At 53.1% G+C, this 21605-nt stretch overlaps 1 protein-coding gene across 1 annotated transcript; it reads right to left on the bottom strand.

The window, feature by feature from the left end:
* Positions 1-2759: 2759 nt before the first annotated feature.
* On the bottom strand, positions 2760-6362 carry PHLDA3 (pleckstrin homology like domain family A member 3). The gene is made up of 2 exons (XM_027613760.2): positions 5754-6362; positions 2760-4385 (listed from the first exon to the last, which is right to left on the bottom strand). Exon 1 carries the CDS (start codon positions 6209-6211, stop codon positions 5834-5836), a length of 378 nt encoding a protein of 125 aa, XP_027469561.2. The 5' UTR covers positions 6212-6362; the 3' UTR covers positions 2760-4385; positions 5754-5833.
* Between the last annotated feature and the right edge of the window lie 15243 nt (positions 6363-21605).

Genomic DNA, 21605 nt, shown 5'->3' with positions numbered 1-21605 from the left:
TGCAGCATGGTATGCAGGATGGGGCAGCCCTGTACCCAGATCATGAGACAAACAGCATTTTGGGCCAACACGGGACCAGCACTCAGCCTGGAAAACTATGTGTTCCCTCAGAGTTCTCACTGTACCTTCCCACTCTGGGTCTCTCCATTCTTCCAGACTAGTCCTGCCCCAGGACACCTCCTCCCAACCCACAGGACACCTCCCCATATCCTTTCCTATAGTGAGACACACCACTGTTTCAAGGACTGGCTGCTGTCAGCTCCTCCACGCCCCAGCCCAAAGACGGGCTCCCCACTTCTCTGGGCTTAACTCCTTCCTCTCAGCTCCTGAGCATCTTTCTCCCAGTGACACTGTGAGTTCATTCCTCCATTCCTTCCTTCACTCATCAGGTGAGAATTAATCCTCTGGTGCTGGGTTAAAAGCATATGCTAGAATCCCACTGACCTGGCTGAATCCTGGCTCCACCACTTAAGAGTGGCTGTGTGATTCTGAACAAATCACTTCACCTCTCTGGGCCTCAGTATCTTAATGGAAAACATGGGAGTTCTAAGAATTAACAGCGACCTCACAGCGTTGCTGGAGCATTACATGATTCAATAATTGAACAGTTTTTGGATCAATGCTTGGCACAAAGTAAGCTCGATCTCCCCTTTGCCATTAAGAACCTGCTGTGTACCAGACACTTTGAGGGAGCAGGAATATGCAGATGACAGGTGCTGACGGTCTAGTCGACAGGCAGAGAAGGAAGCCAACTGGCACGCAGGGTGACTAATGGAAGAGCTATGGCCACACAGAGGAGAGAGTGGTTACTCAGCCTGGACTTGAGGCAGAGCTGGGGAGGCTCCTCCGAGGTGGTGAGCCAACAATGCAAAAATGTGCCGAAGGAGGGGGGTGCAAAGGCCCAGGAGTGCGGGGCGGGCTTTGCCGGCCTGGAATGGGGGTGGCGGCATGCAGGGGCCCCATGTGTGCAGACTGTGCGGGCAGGCACGAGAAAGAGCCCTGATTGAGAAGAGGGCATGTTCAAGGAGCCTGGACTTCCTCCATGGCAGTGGGGAAGCCTCTGGAGGTTTTAAGCAGGAGAATGGATTACATTCTGGACAGAACACGCTGGAGGACCATGGCCCGCAGACTAGAGCAGAGACTGGAGGAGGCCAAGCCAGGGCTCACCGAGCCGCCGAGCAGCAGCGTGGCGCACAGCAAAACACAGTCTAACCAGGGCCCTTGGGCCCCTGGCCCTCGTAGGATACCTGCCCACGGCACCTATGCATCCCCAACTACTGGGAAGGGCCAGATTTCAGAGTTGCACGCCCTAAGGCCCTATAGATCTACCCCCACCCCCTCCTGCAGCACCACCTGCCTGTGGATTCCAATTCTGGCTCCTCGCGCTGGCCTTCCTTGTCACCCTCGCAACAGGCTCACTCTTGCCAAAGCCTCAGCCCCAGCCTCAGCTCACCCTGACCTGAGCAAGCCCATCCCCTTCTCCCCTGTCTCCCTACCCCTAGCCTCAGAGGCCTCCCAGTTGCTGGGCCGGGACTTGCCCTTTCTCATTTTCCCATCCATGACTCACGCATCAGGCGGGGGTGAGGCCAGGGGGAGAGAAGGCAGCAGGCCCTCCCTGGCCTTATGGCGTCCTCAGGCCCAACTGAGCGGTTTTTCCATTTCATGTGTGTCTGCTGGAACTGTCAGGGCCTGTTCGTGCCCCCGAAGAGGCCTTGACCCTACTCTGCGGTCCAGCCAAGCATTCCTAGGGTGAAGGCCTATGCTCCATTTTTAGAACTCGGAGTTGCTGGAGCAGCGAAGACACCCCTGAATTCATGAAGCAGGGTGTCTCCCTCCACAGCAGAGAGACAACACTCCCCAGAGGTCACAGATCCTTAAAAAAAAAAACTAAATTCAGCATGTGAGCCCCCAGTCTCTGTGCTGCGAGTTCCTGGAGCCTTCAGGAAGCTACGGGACTTTTACAAATGGGAGGCAGTGTTCTTTCCCATGGCAACAACCACCCTATCTCTATTAATGTATATTGAGGGCCTACTACATTCCAGGGTCTGTGTGAAGGGTTCTAATCGCAGCACATCCTTCAGAGGGGCTGGGACTCTCCTAGCAAGGGGGAGAAACCGAAGCTGGGTTTGGGCAGGAACCAAAGCATAGTTGGAACTGACAGGGCTGGGTTCCAGAAAAGCAGGGAGCGCCAGAACCCGGAGTCGGCCTCCTCCTCCACCTCGTGTGCCCCCTACCCTTGACAGCCCAGGCTGGCTGCACCCCCGTTGCCCTTTGCCAAGCTCCCAGAATGATCCTGGAAACTCCCCTGAGGCCAACCCAGTGGTGGGCGCAGGGGGCAGAGCCCAGCTCTACAGGCACCAGCTGGCATTTTATCTCTGCCCCAGACCCTGGGCTCCTCGGGGCAGGGGTCAGATTGTTCCTCAACCCGGGATCGCCAGTGCCAAGCACAGGGCCTGGCCTGTAAGAGGCATTTAGTACAAGTTTGGGTTGCCTTGCATCCCACTCCCATCTGCTCCCACTCTCCCACTTTGGAGGGCCTGGATACCTCTTTTCTTCCTTCATGTCTGAGTCCCCGCCATTGGTCACCCTTCGGGCTCAATTGGAAGAGCAAGGATTCTATTTTAGAGGTCGTCTTATTGGATAGAGAAGCTAACCCCTTCCCATTCTCCTGGCTCCATCAAGGAAGGGGTGGCAGACAACCATCTTCTCACCATCCCTCCCCCTCCCCCCCCCCAGTAACCCCCTATAAGCCTGGGCATTTTCCCCAGCCCATGGCAGACATCACCAATCGATCACAGCACGCTGGGGAGCCCAGATCTTTCTCAGCACTGCTCAGGGTTGGCATGGAAGATGATGCTTCTTTGCCACTCTGGGATCAAGCTATTCATGAGACGGGTATAAAGCCTAATGAGGTAATAACTGAGATATTTGTAAAAAAAAAATTCCTTGGTAATTTTAAGTTCTTTTTCAATTGTGAGATGTCATTCATGTAGCAGATGAGAAAGATGCTCCCGAGGACTCTGAGTTACTGGGACATAGGGCAAGGAGGTTTTGGTTCGACAACAGGAGAAATTTGATGGGGGAACAAAGCAGGTTGGAAGCACAGAGGTTATGAAAGAGACTTCCAGTTGTTGAAGGGGGCCACGCAGCCTCCTTGTTCCTTCTGGAGACTCTGGAGTAGGGCACTGCTTTGCCACAGGGAAGGCCACACGCGGTGGACCACGGAGGAAGGGAGGGCAGCCTAAACTGCTGGCCACAACATGGAAAGATCTCGAGGGTTACCCGATTAATAGTTTCTGTATAACTCAGGCAGCTAGCTCTCTGTAACTCTCAGGTTCTCATGCGCTGAAATTATTCCTCCTAAACCGCCCCACGAGGAGTACTTATGCACAAACGTACAAATGTATAAAGCCTGAGTATATAAACGACAGGGAGATAAGCCCTGTCCAGAACGCTGAGCCAGCTCCCAGGATGGCAGGGGTGGCACGGCCTTCTGGAGAAGATCGACAGAGGCCGAGCTGGCCCGTATGACATCCCTTAGTCCTGACGGTCCCTCCTTCCTAGGACCACCGAGGTCATGCCTCCTGAGGTTGCCATGTCTCCCCCTCCCTAGGCTGGAGATTTCTGAATGGGCTGTGGAATGGGAAAGCGGGGGTGGGAGAGGGAACTTCCAAGCACTGGGGTCTTTGTGGGCAAAGAATTCCACTCGGCAAACAGTGTGGTCACTGCCCTTTGTAGGGCATCTTCATTTTGGGATAGGCATGAAATGGTAATGGTCAAACCCCCACCCCACCCCCACACCTCCAGGCCTAGCACCACAGTGGGGGGAAGATGGGCAGGAGGTGGGGGAAGAAGAAGTGTGCAAAGAGAAGGCCTGGATGGGTGGGGGTCCCAGAAGGACCTAAGCAGCAGGAGACCCCCACGCGTGGGCCTCGGGGCCGGTCAGCTCCCTCCCACCAAGGTGAGTCCAGAGGTGATGCCAGGGTGGTTCCCCCTCTGGGTACCAGGCTGGCCTTCTGAGTCCTGAGGCGCTGGCTGGGCACCCCACGGGGAAATGTCCTCCTCCAGGCATGACACCAAGCTGGGGACTACCAGCAGTCTGCAGGACGGATGACAGGGCCGCTGGGCAGAGGATGCTTTGATGCCCGCGCTCCATCGTGAGATACAAGTCAGGCCTGTGGCTACAAAGCCCTGAGGTGGGAATGTCCTGAGAGTCTCAGAGTGTCCAGGGGCTGAATCTTCATCCTCAGCCCCACGTGGCCTTCTGCCCTCCTCCCTGGGCCCTGTCCATTCCTTCAGCTCCAACGCCTCCTCCACATGACCACGGCTTCTGCCTCGACGCAGGGAGCAGAGTCATGCCCCATGAGCCAAAAGGGGCAGGAGAGCTGGCAAGAAAGAACAGCAGTGAGGGCGGGGGCAGACCCCAGGAGAGTAAGTATCCACCACAAGCTGTTTCACACCAGGGTTTCCCAACCTTCTCCACAGCAGGGGAAAGCAGAAAATAGTATGTGTGCCACACACCGTGATCCACACAGGAACCTGCTTCCTCCCAGCCCTCCTGAGGCCCGAGGAACCAATAGGGGTCAGTTCTCAATACAGCACGCCTGCCTTCAGCCCAAGCTCTCAGCTAACCCTCACTACAGTCAACAGGAGGGCCAAAGGGGTAGATGGCACCAGAGGGGGCTCCCAGGCGCCCTGGGACTCTATCTGTTAAGGTGGGGAAGCTGGAGGGCTGGAGGCTGAGGTAATATGGGGAGGCAGTAGTGAGGGTCAGGGGGGTATGGGTGTCCGCCAGAGAAATGAAAACCTGAGTGGTATAAAGGCGTCCCCGGTCCTGCTCCTAGTTCCCACAGGGAGGGAGGGGCATCTGGGCAAGAGGGCACAGGGCTGGGAGCCAGAGCTTCTGGGTTCTATTCGTGGTCCCTCCCCTGGGCCTTCCTGACCACACATCCACCCCTCATCCCCTGCCCTACTACTCGAGGAGGATTAAGACCTCACAAATAACAAATCCTGGCCCCATCCTGCACCTGCCCCCCCTGCCCCAGGTGCCCGGCCCCTTCTCCAGCCTCTTCTCCTCTGGCCCAGCTGGGCACTGGCTGGCACTCAGGGGCAGGTGGGCAGGCCCGCACCCCCTTGGCATCAGTGGCCCACTCTCCAACACCCCGGGTCTGCCAGCAGCTCGGCCCTAGGACCCAATACCCACTGTCAAGAATGGGTAGTGGAGTCCTGGCCCAGCCGAGTCAGACCCTCCCCCTGAGGCCCCACCTTGGGAGCTGGGTTCTGTGCCCAAGCCCTAATGACTCTGCTAACTGAAGGAGGCTATCTTTCTGCCCCAATTCCATGCTCAAACTCTTCTATGTAGACCGCTGACCCTAGCACAAGGAGGGGCAAACTTCAGTTCATCCCACCCCTGACTCTCCCCAGCTCCCTGAAAGCCATGGTGGGGAAAGCCTCAAGGGAATATTCAGGCCAGCCTCCCTCCACCCGAGCCAGGGCAGAAGCAACCTGTCGGGAGGCCCATCCCTCCCATCTCCCTCTCTGCCACCTGGTCACATAGGGCCCTCCTGCCTGGGGCCCGAGGGGAATGTCCAGCTCTTGGCCCCCCTTGCTCAGACTCCTAAGCTCCTACTCTTTGTTGGCCCTAGCGTGGTTCAGCTTTGAAGTGGCATGCTGGTGGGAATCCCTCATTTTCTCCGTAGGGGAAAGAGAAGGGAGAGAGGAGAGAAAGAGGGTTCAGTTCGCAAGGGGCTTACCTGACTTGACATCTGGGACCCACGTGGTGGGGAGGGTGCGCAGCGTGAGGGTAAGATGGTAAGCCGGGGGCGGGGGCGGTTTAGGACACAAGGGTCCCAGCCCCGAGGCTCTGCCTGGCCCGCACTGTCTGGATGGCCTGCTGGTTCTTGAACTTGACCAGGCCCAGGGTGATCTGGGCGTTCCAGCCAGGATCCTCGAGGGGGCAGCGGAAGTCGATCTCGCCGCCGCCCTCGGTCACCAGCGTGAAGTAGATGTGGCGCCCGGTGCTCTCCACGCATTCCACGGCCTTGATGCGGGCGAAGCTGAGCTCCTTGGGCCGGCCGCCCGTGCCCTTGGCCTCGAAGAGCTGCAGCCCGCGCTCGGTGAGCACACAGCGCTTCCGCTTCCACAGCTGCAGCAGCCCGCCGCTGCGCTTCTCCAGCACGCCCTCCTTGAGCACCGTCGCCGCCGCCGTCATGGGCGCCCCGAGGTCCCGGGCAGGCTGTAGGCTGCGGTGGGCGCGGCGCCCTTCCCCGCTCGGCCGCGCCGGATTCCGGCGCCCGGGGCCGGCTGGCCGCGCGCCCTGCCACCTGCGCCCCGACTGCCCCGTGCGCCCGCCGCGCAGTCCTCCGGCCACCGCCGCCCGCTCGGCGCCCGCAGCCCCCGCTCCCGCCCTCCGCCGCTCCTCCGCGCCGCTCCGGGCCGCCACTGCCCGGTGCCCCCCGCGGCTTTTCGGCCCGAGAGCCCGGCTGAGCACTGGCTCCGCGCTCGCCCGCTGGCTCCGCTGGGCTCTGCCTGCGCGCTGGGCGGCAGCTCGAGGGATGTGCCCTTACATGTTCCGCGGCTCGCCTCCTGCGCCGCCCGCCGCGCATTCCTGCCCCGGCCGGCCCTCCCCTCCGCGCCGCGCACCCGCCGGGGCAGGGCTCCGGGGGGCGGGGCCGCGGCGGGGGCTCGGTCACGCACTGGAGGCGCTGGGAGCCGGGCGGGGACGGCTGGTACCGACAGGGGGGCTGCTTACCCAACAGCCCAAGCCTCGTGGCCTGCCGTCTGCCGCTCCTTGGAACCACAGCTCCTCCAGGCCTTGGACACAGGGGACGATCGTGGGGGAGGCGGGAGACAGGGAGCGTCTCCTAGATGAGAGGATCGCTGCTTGTAAGAGGGGGTGGGCTTGCTCTGTGGTCGCGCGGTGCACCGGCTGGGACTTGCAGAGTGGGCTCCAGACATCTGCTGGCTGCTTCCCGGGCCGGGGGTGTCCTGCCCCCGCAGCCCGTGCCCCCTCTCCCAGCTTGGCCAGCTCCCCCTTGGCGTTGTGCAAATCAGAAAAACGAGGACGATCCTGGGGTGGGGCGTGGGGGTAGGAATCAAGCCTGTGTTGGGTTCCTTCCCCTTCTCGGCAGGGAAAAAGAGAGGCTGCCCAGCTGTCTCTGCTGGGGCGACCCCCCGCCCTACTCCCTACCCGAATCCCCAGTTCGGGGAGCCGCGTGGAGAAAAGACAAGGCGAGGGGCGACTGGGTGGCTCAGTCCGTGAAGGGTCTGCCTTCGGCTCAGGTCATGATCTTGGGCTCCCTGCTCAGCGGGGTACCTGCTTCTCCTTCTCCCTCTGCCATTCCCCCTCCCCCACCCCACTTGTGTTCTCTGGCTTTCTGGATCTCCCTGTCAAATAAAATCTTAAAAAAAAAAAAAAAGGCCAAGGCGAACTGAGCAGAGGAACTTGGGGTCACTCAACCTCCCTGTGGAGGCACAGGGGGGACCCCATTGTGGTCTGGAGAGGTCACTTCCTGCAGTCTTCTTCGTAGCACACGCTTGGAGGGACGGGTTGCTCAGCCCACGTGGACCGGCCATGACTGGAGTTAGCTGCAGGAGCACAGCCCCAATCCTGTTTGTGGCACCCCCTCTGGCAGATTCTATCAACCTCCCTCCGTGCCACCTCAGACAACGTACTTCCCCGGATGGGAGCTGAAGGGGGATGGGGAGGGAGAAGGCTTCCCTCCCTTTTTTGGCCTAAAGGGCTTTGTGTTAAGATGAAAGCTCTGCAGTGTTGGGTTCAAACCTCAACCCTTCCTCCAGGACGGCGGTGTCCCCGCCCACCTTGGGCTGCTGCAGTATCCTTCCATTTCCGCATCTGTCCATTCTCCGTTCATGGAGCTCTGATGAATACGTTAGATAACATTTGTGAAAGGCCCAGGTCAGGGCCTGGCAACTCTCAGAGTCTCAATAAATGTCGTTCCTCCCCTCCTCCCACTTGCATGGCCTTCAGAAGAGGAGGGGGACCCTAAAATTAGGCCAGGCACAGGAAGGAGACTCTTCTAGGTCCTGTTCCTGCCCCATCTTGGTCAGCTCCTCCAGGTCCCCCAGCTCCCTCAGGGCCTCTTCACGGCCATGTTAATAATGGAGTATTATGGGAATAATAATAGGTAGTAATGATAGTAATAAGCCCTCTTTGTCCCCACACCCTGTTTCCATCCTCCTGCCCGTTGATGTAGAGCCTGACGGGCACAAGGAGGGTCCAGGGGAGAGAGGAGAGGGGCCCCAAGTCAGGAAGTGGGGTAAGGCAGCTGTCAAGTTTCCCACCACGGCTCTTCAGCTTGTGTGCTGTAGGAGCACCCCGCCGCCACCCCCCCCCCCCCCCGCAACACACAGGAAGCGAACTGCCTAACCCATAGAATACCCCTCCAGGAGAGGAAATGGCCAGCACCATGAAGGAAGAGAAGCAGCCATGATCGGTGTCTCCTGAGGCCCAGAGGACAGCATTTGAGAAAGCTCAAGGTACCCACAGCCCTGTCTTGGGGACCCCCAACGTCTCAGCCTATCTTCCAGCCATGCCCTCCTATAGCTTCTCTCTCTCCCCCCTCCCACCCCACCTCCTCCATAGGAATCTCCTGAGTGCCTGGTCCTGCCATGATCCAAAGCTCTATCGTTGAGGAGACAGGGCGCTAGACCAGGCTGCTAACTCTGCCCCTAACTCTCTTCTATCTCTTTCACTTCAACCTCTCCCCACACTGAGTCTGGGACTCACTGACTCTCTCCCCAGTTCCAGGTTAATTCACAAAAGCTCAGGCATTTAGAGGTTACAGAGCCCTCTCTGTTTCTATTCTCACAACAGATTGGTATTGTTATTATTATTGTGCTCATTTTCCTGATGAGAAAAGTGAGCTCAGAAAGGTCAAGCAACCTAGATGAGGTCATACAGCTCTGTAAATGACAAAGCTGGGAAGAGAATGTGTGGTAGCTAAGAAGGCCCAGGATCTTGTATTGATACCCAGGGTTCTTTTTGTTTTCTAAGATTTTATTTATTTATGGGGTGCCTGGGTGGCTCCCCAGTCGTTAAGCGTCTGCCTTCGGCTCAGGTCATGATCCCAGGGTCCCGGGTTCGAGCCCTGCATTGGGCTCCTTGCTCACTGGGGAGTCTGCTTCTCCCTCTGCCTCTCCCCCTGCTTGTGTTCCCTCTCTCGCTGTCTCTCTCTCTGTCAAATAAATAAATAAAATCTTTAAATAAATAAATAAATAAGATTTTTTAAAAATATATTTTATTTATTTATAAATAAATAAGGAGGGATAGAGGGAGCATGAGCAGTGCGGGGGCGGGGGGAGGGGATGGGCACCAAGCTGAGGTGAGCAGGGAGCCCGAGGCGGGGCTCGATCCCAGGACCCTGGGATCCTGACCCGAGCCGAAGGCAGACGCCTAACGCCTGAGCCACCCAGGCGCCCCTCACAGGGTTCTTTTTACACAAGATCCAGCCACCCACACTTTCCTCTTCAGCTTACTGGGTAGAGTGGTACCAAGTTTTTGGACACAGGAGGAAGGGCAAAAAAGACAGGAACATTGGATAGCAAGATGGAGTGCGTAAAGAGGAGGCCATAGGAGGAAATTCAGCAGGGTATACTCTATTTGCTGGAAGGGTCTTTACCAACTAAACAACCAGTTCCCAACACGACCTCTCCCGAGTGTCCTGCGTAGGCCCTACTGGGAGTCCTATCCTCCAGTCTCTTGACCTCCTGGAATAAGGGGAGGTGACTCACTCTAAATTTTTCCCCAGAATTGACATCCTGCCTGGTAGCCCCATCTGGGAGAGGCTTGGGCCCAAGTAATCCAACTCGGTCCAGCAGAAGGATCAATAAGCATTGTAGAGCCAGGGGAGCAGGGTCGGGGCCAGTGGCGGCTGGTGGGAGGCTGATGACCTGCCTGCGCCCCTTTGATATAGAGTCTTCTGCTCCCTTCCTGCCAGGGTATCCCTGGGATACTGCCCCTGGGAATGGGAGCCCCAACTTAGCCTTCCTGGGGCACTCAGCTGGGGGCAGTGCTGGGCCCTGGAGATACTTAATTCTTACGGACTTGTTGACTACATGGGACTGCCGGACAGAATGTCCCTGGTTGCAGCCCAAAGCTTGCTCCACCCTCTGCCCCCCCCAAAGGAAAGCTGATCTGCACTGTCAGTCAATCTGAGTCCAGCTGGAACGGGGCCAGACTACAAAATGGCCCCAGGGAAGAGTGTGCTAGAAATGTTCTCGGTAGGTCTGAGCCTTCCCTAGTGGGACGGAGGGAGCCCTGGATCCACTTGGTGGATACCAGGACAGCACGGAACGGAAGATGGGAACGAGGAGGGACAGAGGCCAGATTGCGACCCAGAGGGGCGTAAAAAGTAACCCAGCTTCTGTTTTCTACAATATTTACTTAATCTACTAAATTTCTACAATATTTACTTAATCTTCTAGATTTGGCTTGGTGGTGATTCATTGTTAGACTCAATCTATAGAAAAAGCATCAAAGATCATTTTATTTACAAAATAGAATGTCTATTAACACTATAAAATTTGTACAATGGAGGTAGGATTATGTCACTCCTTTTCCTGCAATCCACCAGAACCTTCTCATCTCTGTCTGAGTAAAGCCAAAGTCAGTGAGGCAGCCTCTGAGACCTGCCCGCTACTTTCTGACCTCAGCGCCCATGCTCTCTGCCCTCCCTCCCTTGGCTCCAGCCACACTCCTTGCCACCCCTCCACAAGACCTTCCTCAGGGCCTTTGCTTATGCTGTTCTCTGCCTGGACCATTCTCCCCCAGATCCTCACATGGTACATTTCCCCACCTCCCTCAGCTCTTTGTTCAGATATCATCTGTGATGTCGTCCCAGACCGCCCTGTTTAACACTGCAACCCCCCCCCACACGAACACATAGACACACACACTCAGTCATGTTCATACACACGACATCCCCTCTCCTGCTTGATTTCTCTCTATAGCACATGCCATCATCTAAAATTCTTATTATTTTTCTCATTTATTATTTATCTCCTCTACTAGAATGTAAGCTCTGTGGCAGCAGGGAATTTTATCCTGTTTTCTTCACCCTTGTGGCTCCAGCGCTGAGAATGTTGCCTGGTGCACAGTAGGGCCTTGGTAAATAATTGTTGAATGAGGGAACAGAATGGTAATGGAACTGATGAACAGTGGGAAATGGAAAAAGGAGAATGTAGTAGTTTCCCCTTCATCATAAGTGTACCACACTAAGGCAAGATGTTAATAACGGGGGAAATTTATGGGGTGGGGAGAGATACATGGGAACTGATCGATTTTTCTGGAAATGCAAACCTGGTCTAAAAATCAAGTCTGTGGGCACCTGGGTGGCTCAGTTGGCTAAGCGTCTGCCTTCAGCTCAGGTCATGATCCCGGGGCTCTGGGATCGAGCCCTGTATCAGACTCCCTGCTCCCTGCTCAGTGGGGAGTCTGCTCTTTCCTTATCCCTCTATGCCTCCCTCAGCTTGTGCTCTCTCTCGCTCACTCTCTCTCTCAAATAAATAAATAAAAATTTTTAAATAAATAAATAAAGTCGGTTACTTCAAAAAAAAATAGTTAACAGTAGCTCCTCTGGGGAAGGATGAGGAGAGAAGATCAAGACTTTTACTTCTTCATTGTTCATCATTCTGTACTGCTTGATTTTTATTTATTTGTTATTTTCTTACCATCTGCATGTTTTGCTTCTCTTAAAAATCCAGTTAAATGCACAATACATAAATGTTCATACATGGTGGAGCAGTTAACAATAACGAAACAGACCTATAGATCTTTTTTTTTTTAAGATTTTATTTATGTATTTGACAGAGAGAGACACAGTGAGAGAGGGAACACAAGCAGGGGGAGTGGGAGAGGGAGAAGCAGGCTTCCCGCCGAGCAGGGAGCCCGATGCGGGGCTCGATCCCAGGACCCTGGGATCATGACCTGAGCCGAAGGCAGACGCCTAACGACTGAGCCACCCAGGCGCCCCGGGACCTATAGATCTTAATAGAGAGAGATGTCTAAAATGCATTGTTTTGTAGGGCAGACATTTCGGTACAATGAGTGTCATAAGATGTAGAATTTGATCCCAAATGAGCAAAAGTTTGTGCCTATCTGTTGTACAGGTTATATCTGGAAGGATTCCCACCAATATGTTACCTGTGGAACCTCCAAGATGTGGATCGACAGCATGAACATGCTTGTTACTGTATAAGCATGTTTCTACAGGAGTTCCCCGTTTTATAGTACTTCGCAGATATTGTGCTTTTTACAAATGGAAGGTTTGTGGCAGCCCTGCATCGAGCAGATCTGTCCAACAGCCTTCCTTCACTCTGTGTCTCTATGTCACATTTTGGTAATTCTCACGTTCCAAGCTTTTTCATTATTATTATATTTGTTATGCTGATCTGTGATCAGGGATTACAACTCAAGTGAAAACTCAGGCCATGGGTAGTATTTTTTAGCAATGAAGTATTTTTTAATTAAGGTATATGTACAGGGTCTTTTTAGACATAGTGTTATTGCACACTTACTAGACTACAGTACAGTGTAAACATAACTTTTATATGCACTGGGAAACCAAAAAATTCATTTGACTTGCTTTATTGCAATATTTGCTTTATTGCAGTGGTCTGGAACTGAGCCCACATTATCTCCAAGGTATGCTTATATATGGTTTGCATGTCACATGCATGTATTACACCTATTTTTAAAAATAAACACATATGTGTGACGTATGTTTTTAAAAATTAAACAAAAACCTGGGGCCAGCTTGAAAGCAAGGGCCAATTTGGAGACTTAAACGGCAGTCCACTGGCCACAAGATTTCCCCAGGGTGGGCAGTGCAGAACCTTCTGGAGGGCAGTGTACAAACCCCACAGCAGAGCAGTCCCTGGGGCTGAGTGGGCAGCCTCTCCTATATCTGCGGTTCCCTCACCCATTCCCCTCCCTGGAAAACACAGAAACAGGCAACTTTCCCCATAGGCCCATGGGCACCTGTCCCAGGGTCCCCCAGCAACCGGAAAATGGGAAGGCTCATCTAGGCTGCCTGAGTTTGACCCCAGTAAGGAAGAGGTGGTGTGGTGTAGAGCAGTGCTTCTCAGGTTCTAATGGGCAAACAGATCACCTGGGGATCTTGTAAATGCAAATTCTGATGCAGTAGGTCTGGAACAGAATCTGAGATTGTGCATTTCTAGAAGCTTCCGTGTCACATTGATGCCGCTAGTCCCTGGAACATACTTGAATATCAAGGGTCTAGAGCAGTGGTTCTCCAAAAGTGTAGAGCATCACCTGGGAACTTGTTAGAAATGCAAGTTCTCGGGTCCATTCCAGACCTACCAGAAATTCTGGGTTTGGGACCCAGCAATCTGTGTTTTAATGAGCCTTCCCCATGATTCTGATGCATCTGAAAGTGTGGGAATGCTGTGTGTCGAGGAAGGAGCACTCAGCCAGGAGACAAGTCACCTGTGTTATAGCCCCAGCTCCGGGACACCTTGAACAGGTCACTTGTCTCTCATCTTGTACATCCTGTCTAGCTTGTATTATATTTGCAAGAAAGCCTGGCTAGGGGGAGCCTGGGTGGCTCAGTCGTTAAGCATCTGCCTCCAGCTCAGGTCATGATCCTGGGGTCCTGGGATCAAGCCCATCAGGCTCCCTGCTCGGCGGGGAGTCTACTTCTCCTTCTCCCTCTGCCTGCCGCTCTCCCCCCGCCCCCGCCCGCCGACTTGTGCTCTCTCTCTCTGTCATATAAATAAATAAATTAATTAAAAAAAGAAAGAAAGAAAGAAAGCCTAGCTAGTGTGGGCGGAGGCCGAGGGGTGGTGTTGGGAGCGCGGTAAGGAACGCTATCTGTTGTCTTCTCTTTAGGTAAGACCAGAGCATTGCTACTTACTCCTCAACCTCCACGGTCCCAGATTCATGGGGTCAGGTAGCTCCTGCTCACTTAGATGAGAGAGGAAAATGGGTTTGCCCACAGCCCTGCTCCTCCTCTCCTCCTCCCTTCTGGCTTTGGCACACGCCCTCCAGTCTACAGGTCCCTCCCTGCCCTCCTCTCCCTCAGAGACACCCCCCACCCCCGCTGATCTGTCCCTCAGACTTCTCCTGACCTGCCCGCACCCCTTTGATGTAGAGTCCTTTGTTCTAGAGCTTTGGGGTTTCCTCAGAGCTCTGTTTCTCTAAAGGGAAACAGAAGAAAAAAACTGATCAAGGCTTCAAGCCTAACGATTTGGGTTTTATGAGTACCATTGCAACAGACCTCAGTGGGCCGCAACCCTGCAGCCAACCCGCCCAGGCTTGCTCCTGGGCCTGGCTCTCTCGATGGAAATCCCCTCCCACGCTCAGCCCTTTAACCACTTTCTAGCCCAATAACTTTCCTGATTCACCAGAGATCCCTTTCGTCTTGAGAGCACCCACTGCCCCCTCTCTGATGGGGCTGAGTCTGGGCTTGAAGGCATTTGATCCCAGCTTGGGTCTGGCAGAGACTGGACTTGTGGGCCTGGGGATCAGGTTGGGGCCTGCCGAATTTTCCCTTTTCCCACGTCGTTCTGCCATCTGGTTGCCCATGTTGGAGGAGCAGAGGGGCTGCCCTGGCATGACCCTCGTCCTCGGGAACAATGGGCCGAAAGGCAAGGACAGCAGAAAAAGACTGGCTGATGCCCAGGGATCTAGTGGCTTTAACCAACCCACCAGTAATAGCTGAGCAAACCTGCATGCATCGATTGCTTTCTATTCCATAACTGTTCTTTTATGGAACGAATCATGCATTTTAAGTGCAATTAATACTTGACTGCATTTTTGTTGCAAAAAAATTCAAAACACAGAAAGTATCTTTTCATTCCCCCTTCCAGTGCCTCCCCCCAGCCCCCATAGACCACAGTCCCCCAGTAAGGGTTGTGCCAGACATTTGTCTTTACTTCACACACATTTGCACCCAAAATATTTTAAAGCAGTGTTCTCATCGGTTATGGGAGGGGTTGGCTGGACAATTCATAGGTCCCCTTCCAGCTCTGACATTTTCTGCATTTGTGGGTGGCTCTTCCCTCTCCTAAAGAGCAACCATTCATGGGATCTTGTTATAATTATGCCGCGGGTGTCGGGGGGGTGGGGGAATGCATAGGAAAAGAAAGGATGGAGGGAAGGATAACAGTGGCAACAATAGTTCCATCTGGGACAGGGGATTATAGATAATTTTTTTTTCCTGCTTGCCCTTGATTTTCAAATGTTTCATAGTGAGTGGTTGTGAATTTTCATGAGTATCACTTTCATAATTGAGAAGTTCCTATATAGTGCCATTGTCAAGATCAGGCAGGAAGGCAATGAGTTGTCCCGCCTAGGACTGGGGTCAAGAAGAAATTAACCAATGGCTCAAGGCAGAAGTGTGGAGGGAAGCTCACAGTATATTCTTGAATGTAATCTACAGGGAGAGTCATGGAAAGGAACATCAGAGTAAGTCCTATCAGGTGTAAATTAAGTGTTCTACAAGCCACACCCTGGGCTAGGCACTAGGGACACAGTGGTGAATCGGCAGCTCATAGTTCTCTTCTTCCTGGGGACTGGCAAAACAAGGGGAGGTAGAACTCACATCCTTAGGGAACCCCCTTCCTACCTTTGGCAAGAGGATGTTCCCTCCTATTGAAGAGGATCTCGGAGGTAAGCATCAGTTCGGTGACAGGCCCAAATCCCGACTTTGTAGAAACACGATCCCCCAGTACTGGACACAGCCTACCTAAGGTGTTATCCCCACATCAAAGCTGATGTCAGTATGTGTATTAGTCAGGATGGGCTAGGTTATGCTACACTAACAAATCCCGCGCCCCCTCCCCCCCAAATCCCAAAGGCTTAACACAGCAGAGCTTATCCATTCATATCGTGTGTCCTACCAAAGCTGGCCGGGGAAGTTCTCCTCACTGTGGTACTAACAGGTCCAGATTGATAGAAGCTCTATGTTGATACAAATATATCATCTGCAGATGGGTTCAATGATAGCACCTACCTCTCGGGGTTACTGTGAAGATTAAAAGAATGAACACATTTAAGGTCTTCCAATAAGCTATGGCACACAGTAAATACAAGACATGGGAAAACGATACTTTCTGTCACAGGGAAAAGGGATATGATAACATGCACAGTGGGTCATAAAGCGTTCTGCCCACAAGGCATACAAATTATTCCTCATCTTAATTTAGAGGCCAGAGCAAGCCACATGGCCACATCTAACCTCAAGAGGGGAGAAATGTAACCCTCCCATGTGCCCAGAGGATGGGCAGTATCTGGGAAGAGCAATGTGGCCACCATGGGACCAGTTAGTGTCCCCAGGAGACAGGGCCATGAGGCAGGGTGTCCAGGGACGTCCCTTCACTCCTTGATTAGAGAGAATCAACCCCCTTAGCCCAGGACCAAGCCCTTGAACCCTCTGGAAGAGTCAAGTTGAGGTCAACAGAGTGGAAATGTAAAAGGCTCGGGGCAGATGCTTCAGAAAAGGCACCAAGGGCTTGTCTGGGCATGAAAAATGCCCACTAAGGGCTTTATTTACCATAATCTCCTTCCTGAATTTTCATGGCCTTTCAGGCGAGTCTTCCTAGGCCCATAAACTCAGAACATCAGAGTTGGGTGGGTCCCCTAGAACCTGGCTGCTCAAGTGCGGTCCCAGGATCAGCAGCATCAGCACCACCTTCCCCTGGGAGCTTGTGAGAGATGCTGGATCTCAGGCCCCACCCCAAACTACTGAATTATAATCTGCATTTTAACAAGATCCCCAGGAGATTCCTATGCACATTAAAGCCTGAGAAGTACTTCTCTAGAATTAATTTAGGCCAACATTTTCATTTCACGGAATGAGAGGTTGACACCCAGAGGGGAGGAGGCTTGGCTCAAAGTGACACAGCTGGTTCCAACGCTGGCCCCACCATTTGCCAATGATTTTGTGTAAGTCACTTAAAAATTCACTGAATCTCAATATCCTCTTCTATGATAAAGGGATTCTATAACCACTTCACAGTGCTGATGTAGGGATCAAATAAGACAACAGCTAGACCCGTGCCGGCACATAGCACACAGTACGTGCTCAGTAAATGCGAGCTACTGCTATGGTCCTAACTCACAGTTCTAACACCACATCACATACCTCCTGGCACATGCAGTGTCTTCTAAAGGAAGAAGGAGCAGGGAGTGGGGCAGGGACCCAGCTGCCTGTGTTTATACCCTGCTTTGCCATTTGACCTTGAGCCCAGGTCCTAAATTGTTCTTTGGTTCTTGGCTTCAGTTAGATCATTCGTAAATGGATATAATGAAGGCCCCTACTCACAGGGTTATTTTAAGGAGTAAATGAAGTAATACATTTAAATTCTCCAGATAGGCCATGGTACATAGTAAATGCACAAGGTGGATGAGTGCTCCCTCCAAAATGTCCAAAAGAGGAAGTCTAGATTGGATGGAGCCAGGCCCCAGGGACCATAAGGGTCTTTCTCAGAGAGAGCTGCTTCTGCTTTGGCCCCTTGACCTATTGCAAGTCCCCGGTCTGCTTCTCCTGCCCCTGGACAGCCCCCAACCCCTGGTGCCTCCCTCAGGAATGACAGAAAGGCCAGCGAACTTTTGTCCTGGAGACCCACAGACTCCGGCAGGGAGGGCAACTGTTTTCCAATCTCTGAAGTACTGTTGGCAGGAGAGGAGTTAGACCGGCTCCGGATGACTTGAGGGGACAGAAATAGGAAGCTTCGGGAAGTCCTCTCTGGTCATTACTACTGTTCAAAGGCAGCTTCAGCTGCCAGGTGGGGCACGGGGTTCACCTGAGAGGTTATCCAAATACCGATTCCAAGTACAGATTCTCATAACCCACCCAGGCCAGCTGAATCAGAATCTCTAGGGGTGGGGCCAGGAATCTATTTTAAAAGCCTTCTGTAATGATTCTCATCCTTTCAGTGAGCATGGCCTGGGAGTTAGGGGAGGGGAGAGCAGGGGAAGGAGGGAGAATCGTCCAGTAGATGAGTTGAGCGATCTCTCTTGATCTTGACCATCTTCCTGCCTTGATCTAGGTCTGGAGAACGTGACCTCACTGGGTTTCTGCCCCCCACGGAGAAAGGATTTCTGTGCCCTTGATTCAGAGATTATTCCCAAAACCTACCGGCAGCTCTAACCCCCTCATCCCTGCATCCCTACCCCATGGATCCTTCTGTTCCTTCTCCACCCTCAGCCCCTCAGGTAACCCAAACAGGTTGCAAGGGCTGGTGGAGGAGGCAGGCCCCAGGGGGCTGGGCTGGCCTGCCCTCCGGAGAAGCAGTTCTTTCCCACATCAGGACCATCCTGCATCCAGGGCATTGCTTCTCCTGAGGGCGCTGCGGTCGCCTTGCTCAGCGATCGCAGAAAGGAGGAAAGAAAATACCCTAGAGAACGCAAAGATCCTTGCTCCCCCTCTTCCCTTGGGTCAAGTCTACGGTTGGATATACCGCAGGGCCTTACAGAGTGCAAATCCCCCAGTGAGAAACTATTGTCCGGAGTTTGGAGGCCAGCGCCCTCTCGCTGCACAAATCGAGGTACCCCGGGCCAAGGGGGAAAGGAGTTGGGTGTGGGATCCGCAGAAAGGGAACGCCCGCCTTATGCCCGGACCTCAGAGCGCCACCTGGTGTCTCCGGGTACAGCTCCAGCGCTGCGCGCGCGGATAAAGGGCCCCCTCCCTGCTGGGGGACTCTCCGTTTCCCAAGGCGCCTTGGCCTCCGGGGGCCCCCCCTCCCTTCCCCCGGAGCCCTCCCGCGCCACCCCGTCCTACACTGTCCAGAGGGTGCTTCCGGGCCAGTCATCTCCGCTTACAGCCCTCTGCCTTTACGCCGGTTTCACTCCCAGGAGGTGCGTCCAGCATCTTCCCCACCATGGGGCTGCTCTGGAAGACCCCTGTCCCAGAGTTTGACAGCTAGTGTCGGGAGAGGCTAGCTGGGAAGATGGCCTTGTGCTGGGGTGCCAAACACCCACCTCCAGCAGTCAGCAGGGGGCAGCCTATCTCCAGATTTGGGCCCTAAGGGCTCCCATCCTGGCCATTCCTATAGGTCCCTTCCAGAGGCAACCGTGATCCCAGTTTGTAGAGCCTTCCATCCATCCACCCATCCTCCCCCATACACAAACCCTTCCTGGAAAACTTCCCGTTGGCAACATCCTGCTTTGGACCTAGAGAATTTATCAGGATGAATGTGACCTGGCCCGCATGGGGGGAACTCACAGCCTGCAGCAGCATTCTCCTCCAGCTCTTTTACCTGTCACCTTGCACTTACCTAGTGTTCTGCACCATTAATTGGTCTTTAAATGTTTAGGTCCCACTCCCAGAATCATGGAGAGGGGTCTGTCAAGGCCACTGTTGAATCTGGTCATCTGGACATTATGCATACAAGGCCTGTTGTTGTTCAAGTCTCTGCTTCTTGGTGTTTTGTTGGGCATCCCTAGGATGGACACTGCAACACCTCAGATGAACTCTGTATTTACAGATAAGGTCGACCTTCCGTGGGGCAGGCTGTGGGGGCCTGCCGCAGACTAAATGTTTGTGTCCCCCTCAAAATTCCTATGTTGAAATCCTAACCCCCAAAGTGAAGTATTAGGAGGTGGAGCCTGTGGGAGGTGGTTAGGTCACGAGGGCGGAGACTTGGTGAATGGGATTAGCGCCCTTGTTGGAGAAGCCTGAGCGCTCCCTCCTCCTTTCCACCTGTGAAGACAGGGTAGAAAGACCACTAGGAGCCAGGAAGCGGCTCTCACCGACATTGACTCTGCCAGCACCTCGATCTTGGACTTCCCAGCCTCCAGAACTACAAGAAATAAATTTCTGTTGTTTATAAGCCACCTGATTTATATTTTGTTGTAGCAGCCTGAACCGACAAAAACAGAAATCGGTACCAAGAAGTGGAGGGCTTCCGTAACACATACCGAAATATGTGGAAGTGGCTTCAAAACTGGGTAATGGATATAGGCCAGAAGAGCTCTGAAATGTCCCCCAGGAAAACACCTACACTGCTGCGGACATTCTCGTGAGAGCTCAAAAAGAAAAAAGGAGAGTTGGAGAAAACCCCCGTCATCTCAGAGAATAATGACTAATAATTTTGAACACAATGTTGGTAGAAATATGGATGGTAAAGGCCATCATGATAACAAATGAGAAACATGTTAGTGGAACCTGGACAAAAGGTGATCCCCGTTATAAAGGGGCAACAAACTTGGCTCCATTGTGTTCATATTCTAATGTTTTGTGGAAGGTAGAACTCGTGAACAACGAAGTTGGGTATCTACCTGAGGCGATCTCGAAGCAAAGTGGTGAAGATACGCTTGGCTCCTTCTGAGTGCTTACAGTAAAATGCAAGAAGAGAGAAATGACCTAAAGCTTGGACCTATTAAGCAAAAAGGAAGCATAGCTTAAAGGTTTGGAAAATTCTCAGCCTATCCATATTGCAAAAAACGAAAACATTAAGGGTGTGGCCAAGTGACTTTGTGGTAAGATTAGTATGTGTCAGCCTTATCAACGGAAGCCAAGTGCTATTCGAGACAATGGAAGAATGACCCAGGAGGTGATTCAGGGATCATCAAGGCTGCCATTTCCCTCACAGACCCCCGAGTACAGGGGCTTGGGGGCCATGGCTTCTTCCACCTAGGTTTTAAACAATGGGGCCACCAGGAGCCGTCACAGGGGTGGGCCCTGGCAGAGAGTTGGGGCATAGGCAGCACCCTGCTGGGCCATGGGAGTGATGTTGCCTCTCCAGTGGGTCCAGAAGACAGGGGATTCTTCTCAAGCTTTAAGGTCTAATGGAATTTGCTTCATTAGGTTTTGCACTTACCTGGGACCCATCATTTCTTTCTTCTCTCCTATTTCTCTCTTTTAGAATGGAAATGCCTACCTGAGGCACCTGGCTGGCTCAGTCCACAGAACATGCAACTCTTGATCTTGGGGTTGTAAGTTCAAGCCCCACGCTGGGTATAGAGATTACTTAAAAAAAAAAAAAAAAAAGGAACTGTCTATCCTATGTGTGTCCCACTAATGGAGGATAGTTGGAAGAAAGACAGGCAGGGAGGGACAAGGGGCTCCCGCCCTAAGAGGAAACCACCCTTAAAAGGATTTTACACCACTCTGGAAGGAGCCTTCCACCCTTTCCCACAAGATAGGTAGGTGATAAAAACCTGATTGGGTAACAGGCCCAGGAAGGGGTAATCAGATTAACACAGCCAGCCAATGAGCCATAAAAACCCCTAGACATAAAGGCCAAATCTGCAACCTTCTCAGGCCCCCTACCTCTTTGGGAGCTTTGTACTATCACTCAATAAACTTTGCTTTGCTGCCTACTACTCTTCACCTGGTCTACCTCTTCATTTTTCGAAGCAGCATGACCAAGAACTGCGGGCAATAAAGGAAAAAAAAAAATCCTCCAACACCACCACTGTATTTTAGAAACACAGAACATGTTTTTTCCCAAGTTCATAGCTGGGGAAGAAATTTTCCTGCAATGAATCATACTTGGAGTCTCCCCCGTATCTTCTGTAGATGACGCCGAGTGAGGCTTTGCGATGACTTAAAGTTGATTCTGGAAAGAGGTGAGACTTTTGGGGTGATTGGGATGGAATGGATGTATTTTGCATGTGA

This window comes from Zalophus californianus, chromosome 10, assembly GCF_009762305.2.
Source record: "Zalophus californianus isolate mZalCal1 chromosome 10, mZalCal1.pri.v2, whole genome shotgun sequence".
NCBI lineage: Eukaryota > Metazoa > Chordata > Mammalia > Carnivora > Otariidae > Zalophus > Zalophus californianus.
This window is presented reverse-complemented; position numbering and strand designations above follow the sequence as displayed.

Excerpts from the sequence above, each read along its gene's own strand:
- PHLDA3 (XM_027613760.2), bottom strand. The coding sequence starts at position 6,211 with ATGACGGCGGCGGCGACGGTGCTCAAGGAGGGCGTGCTGGAGAAGCGC.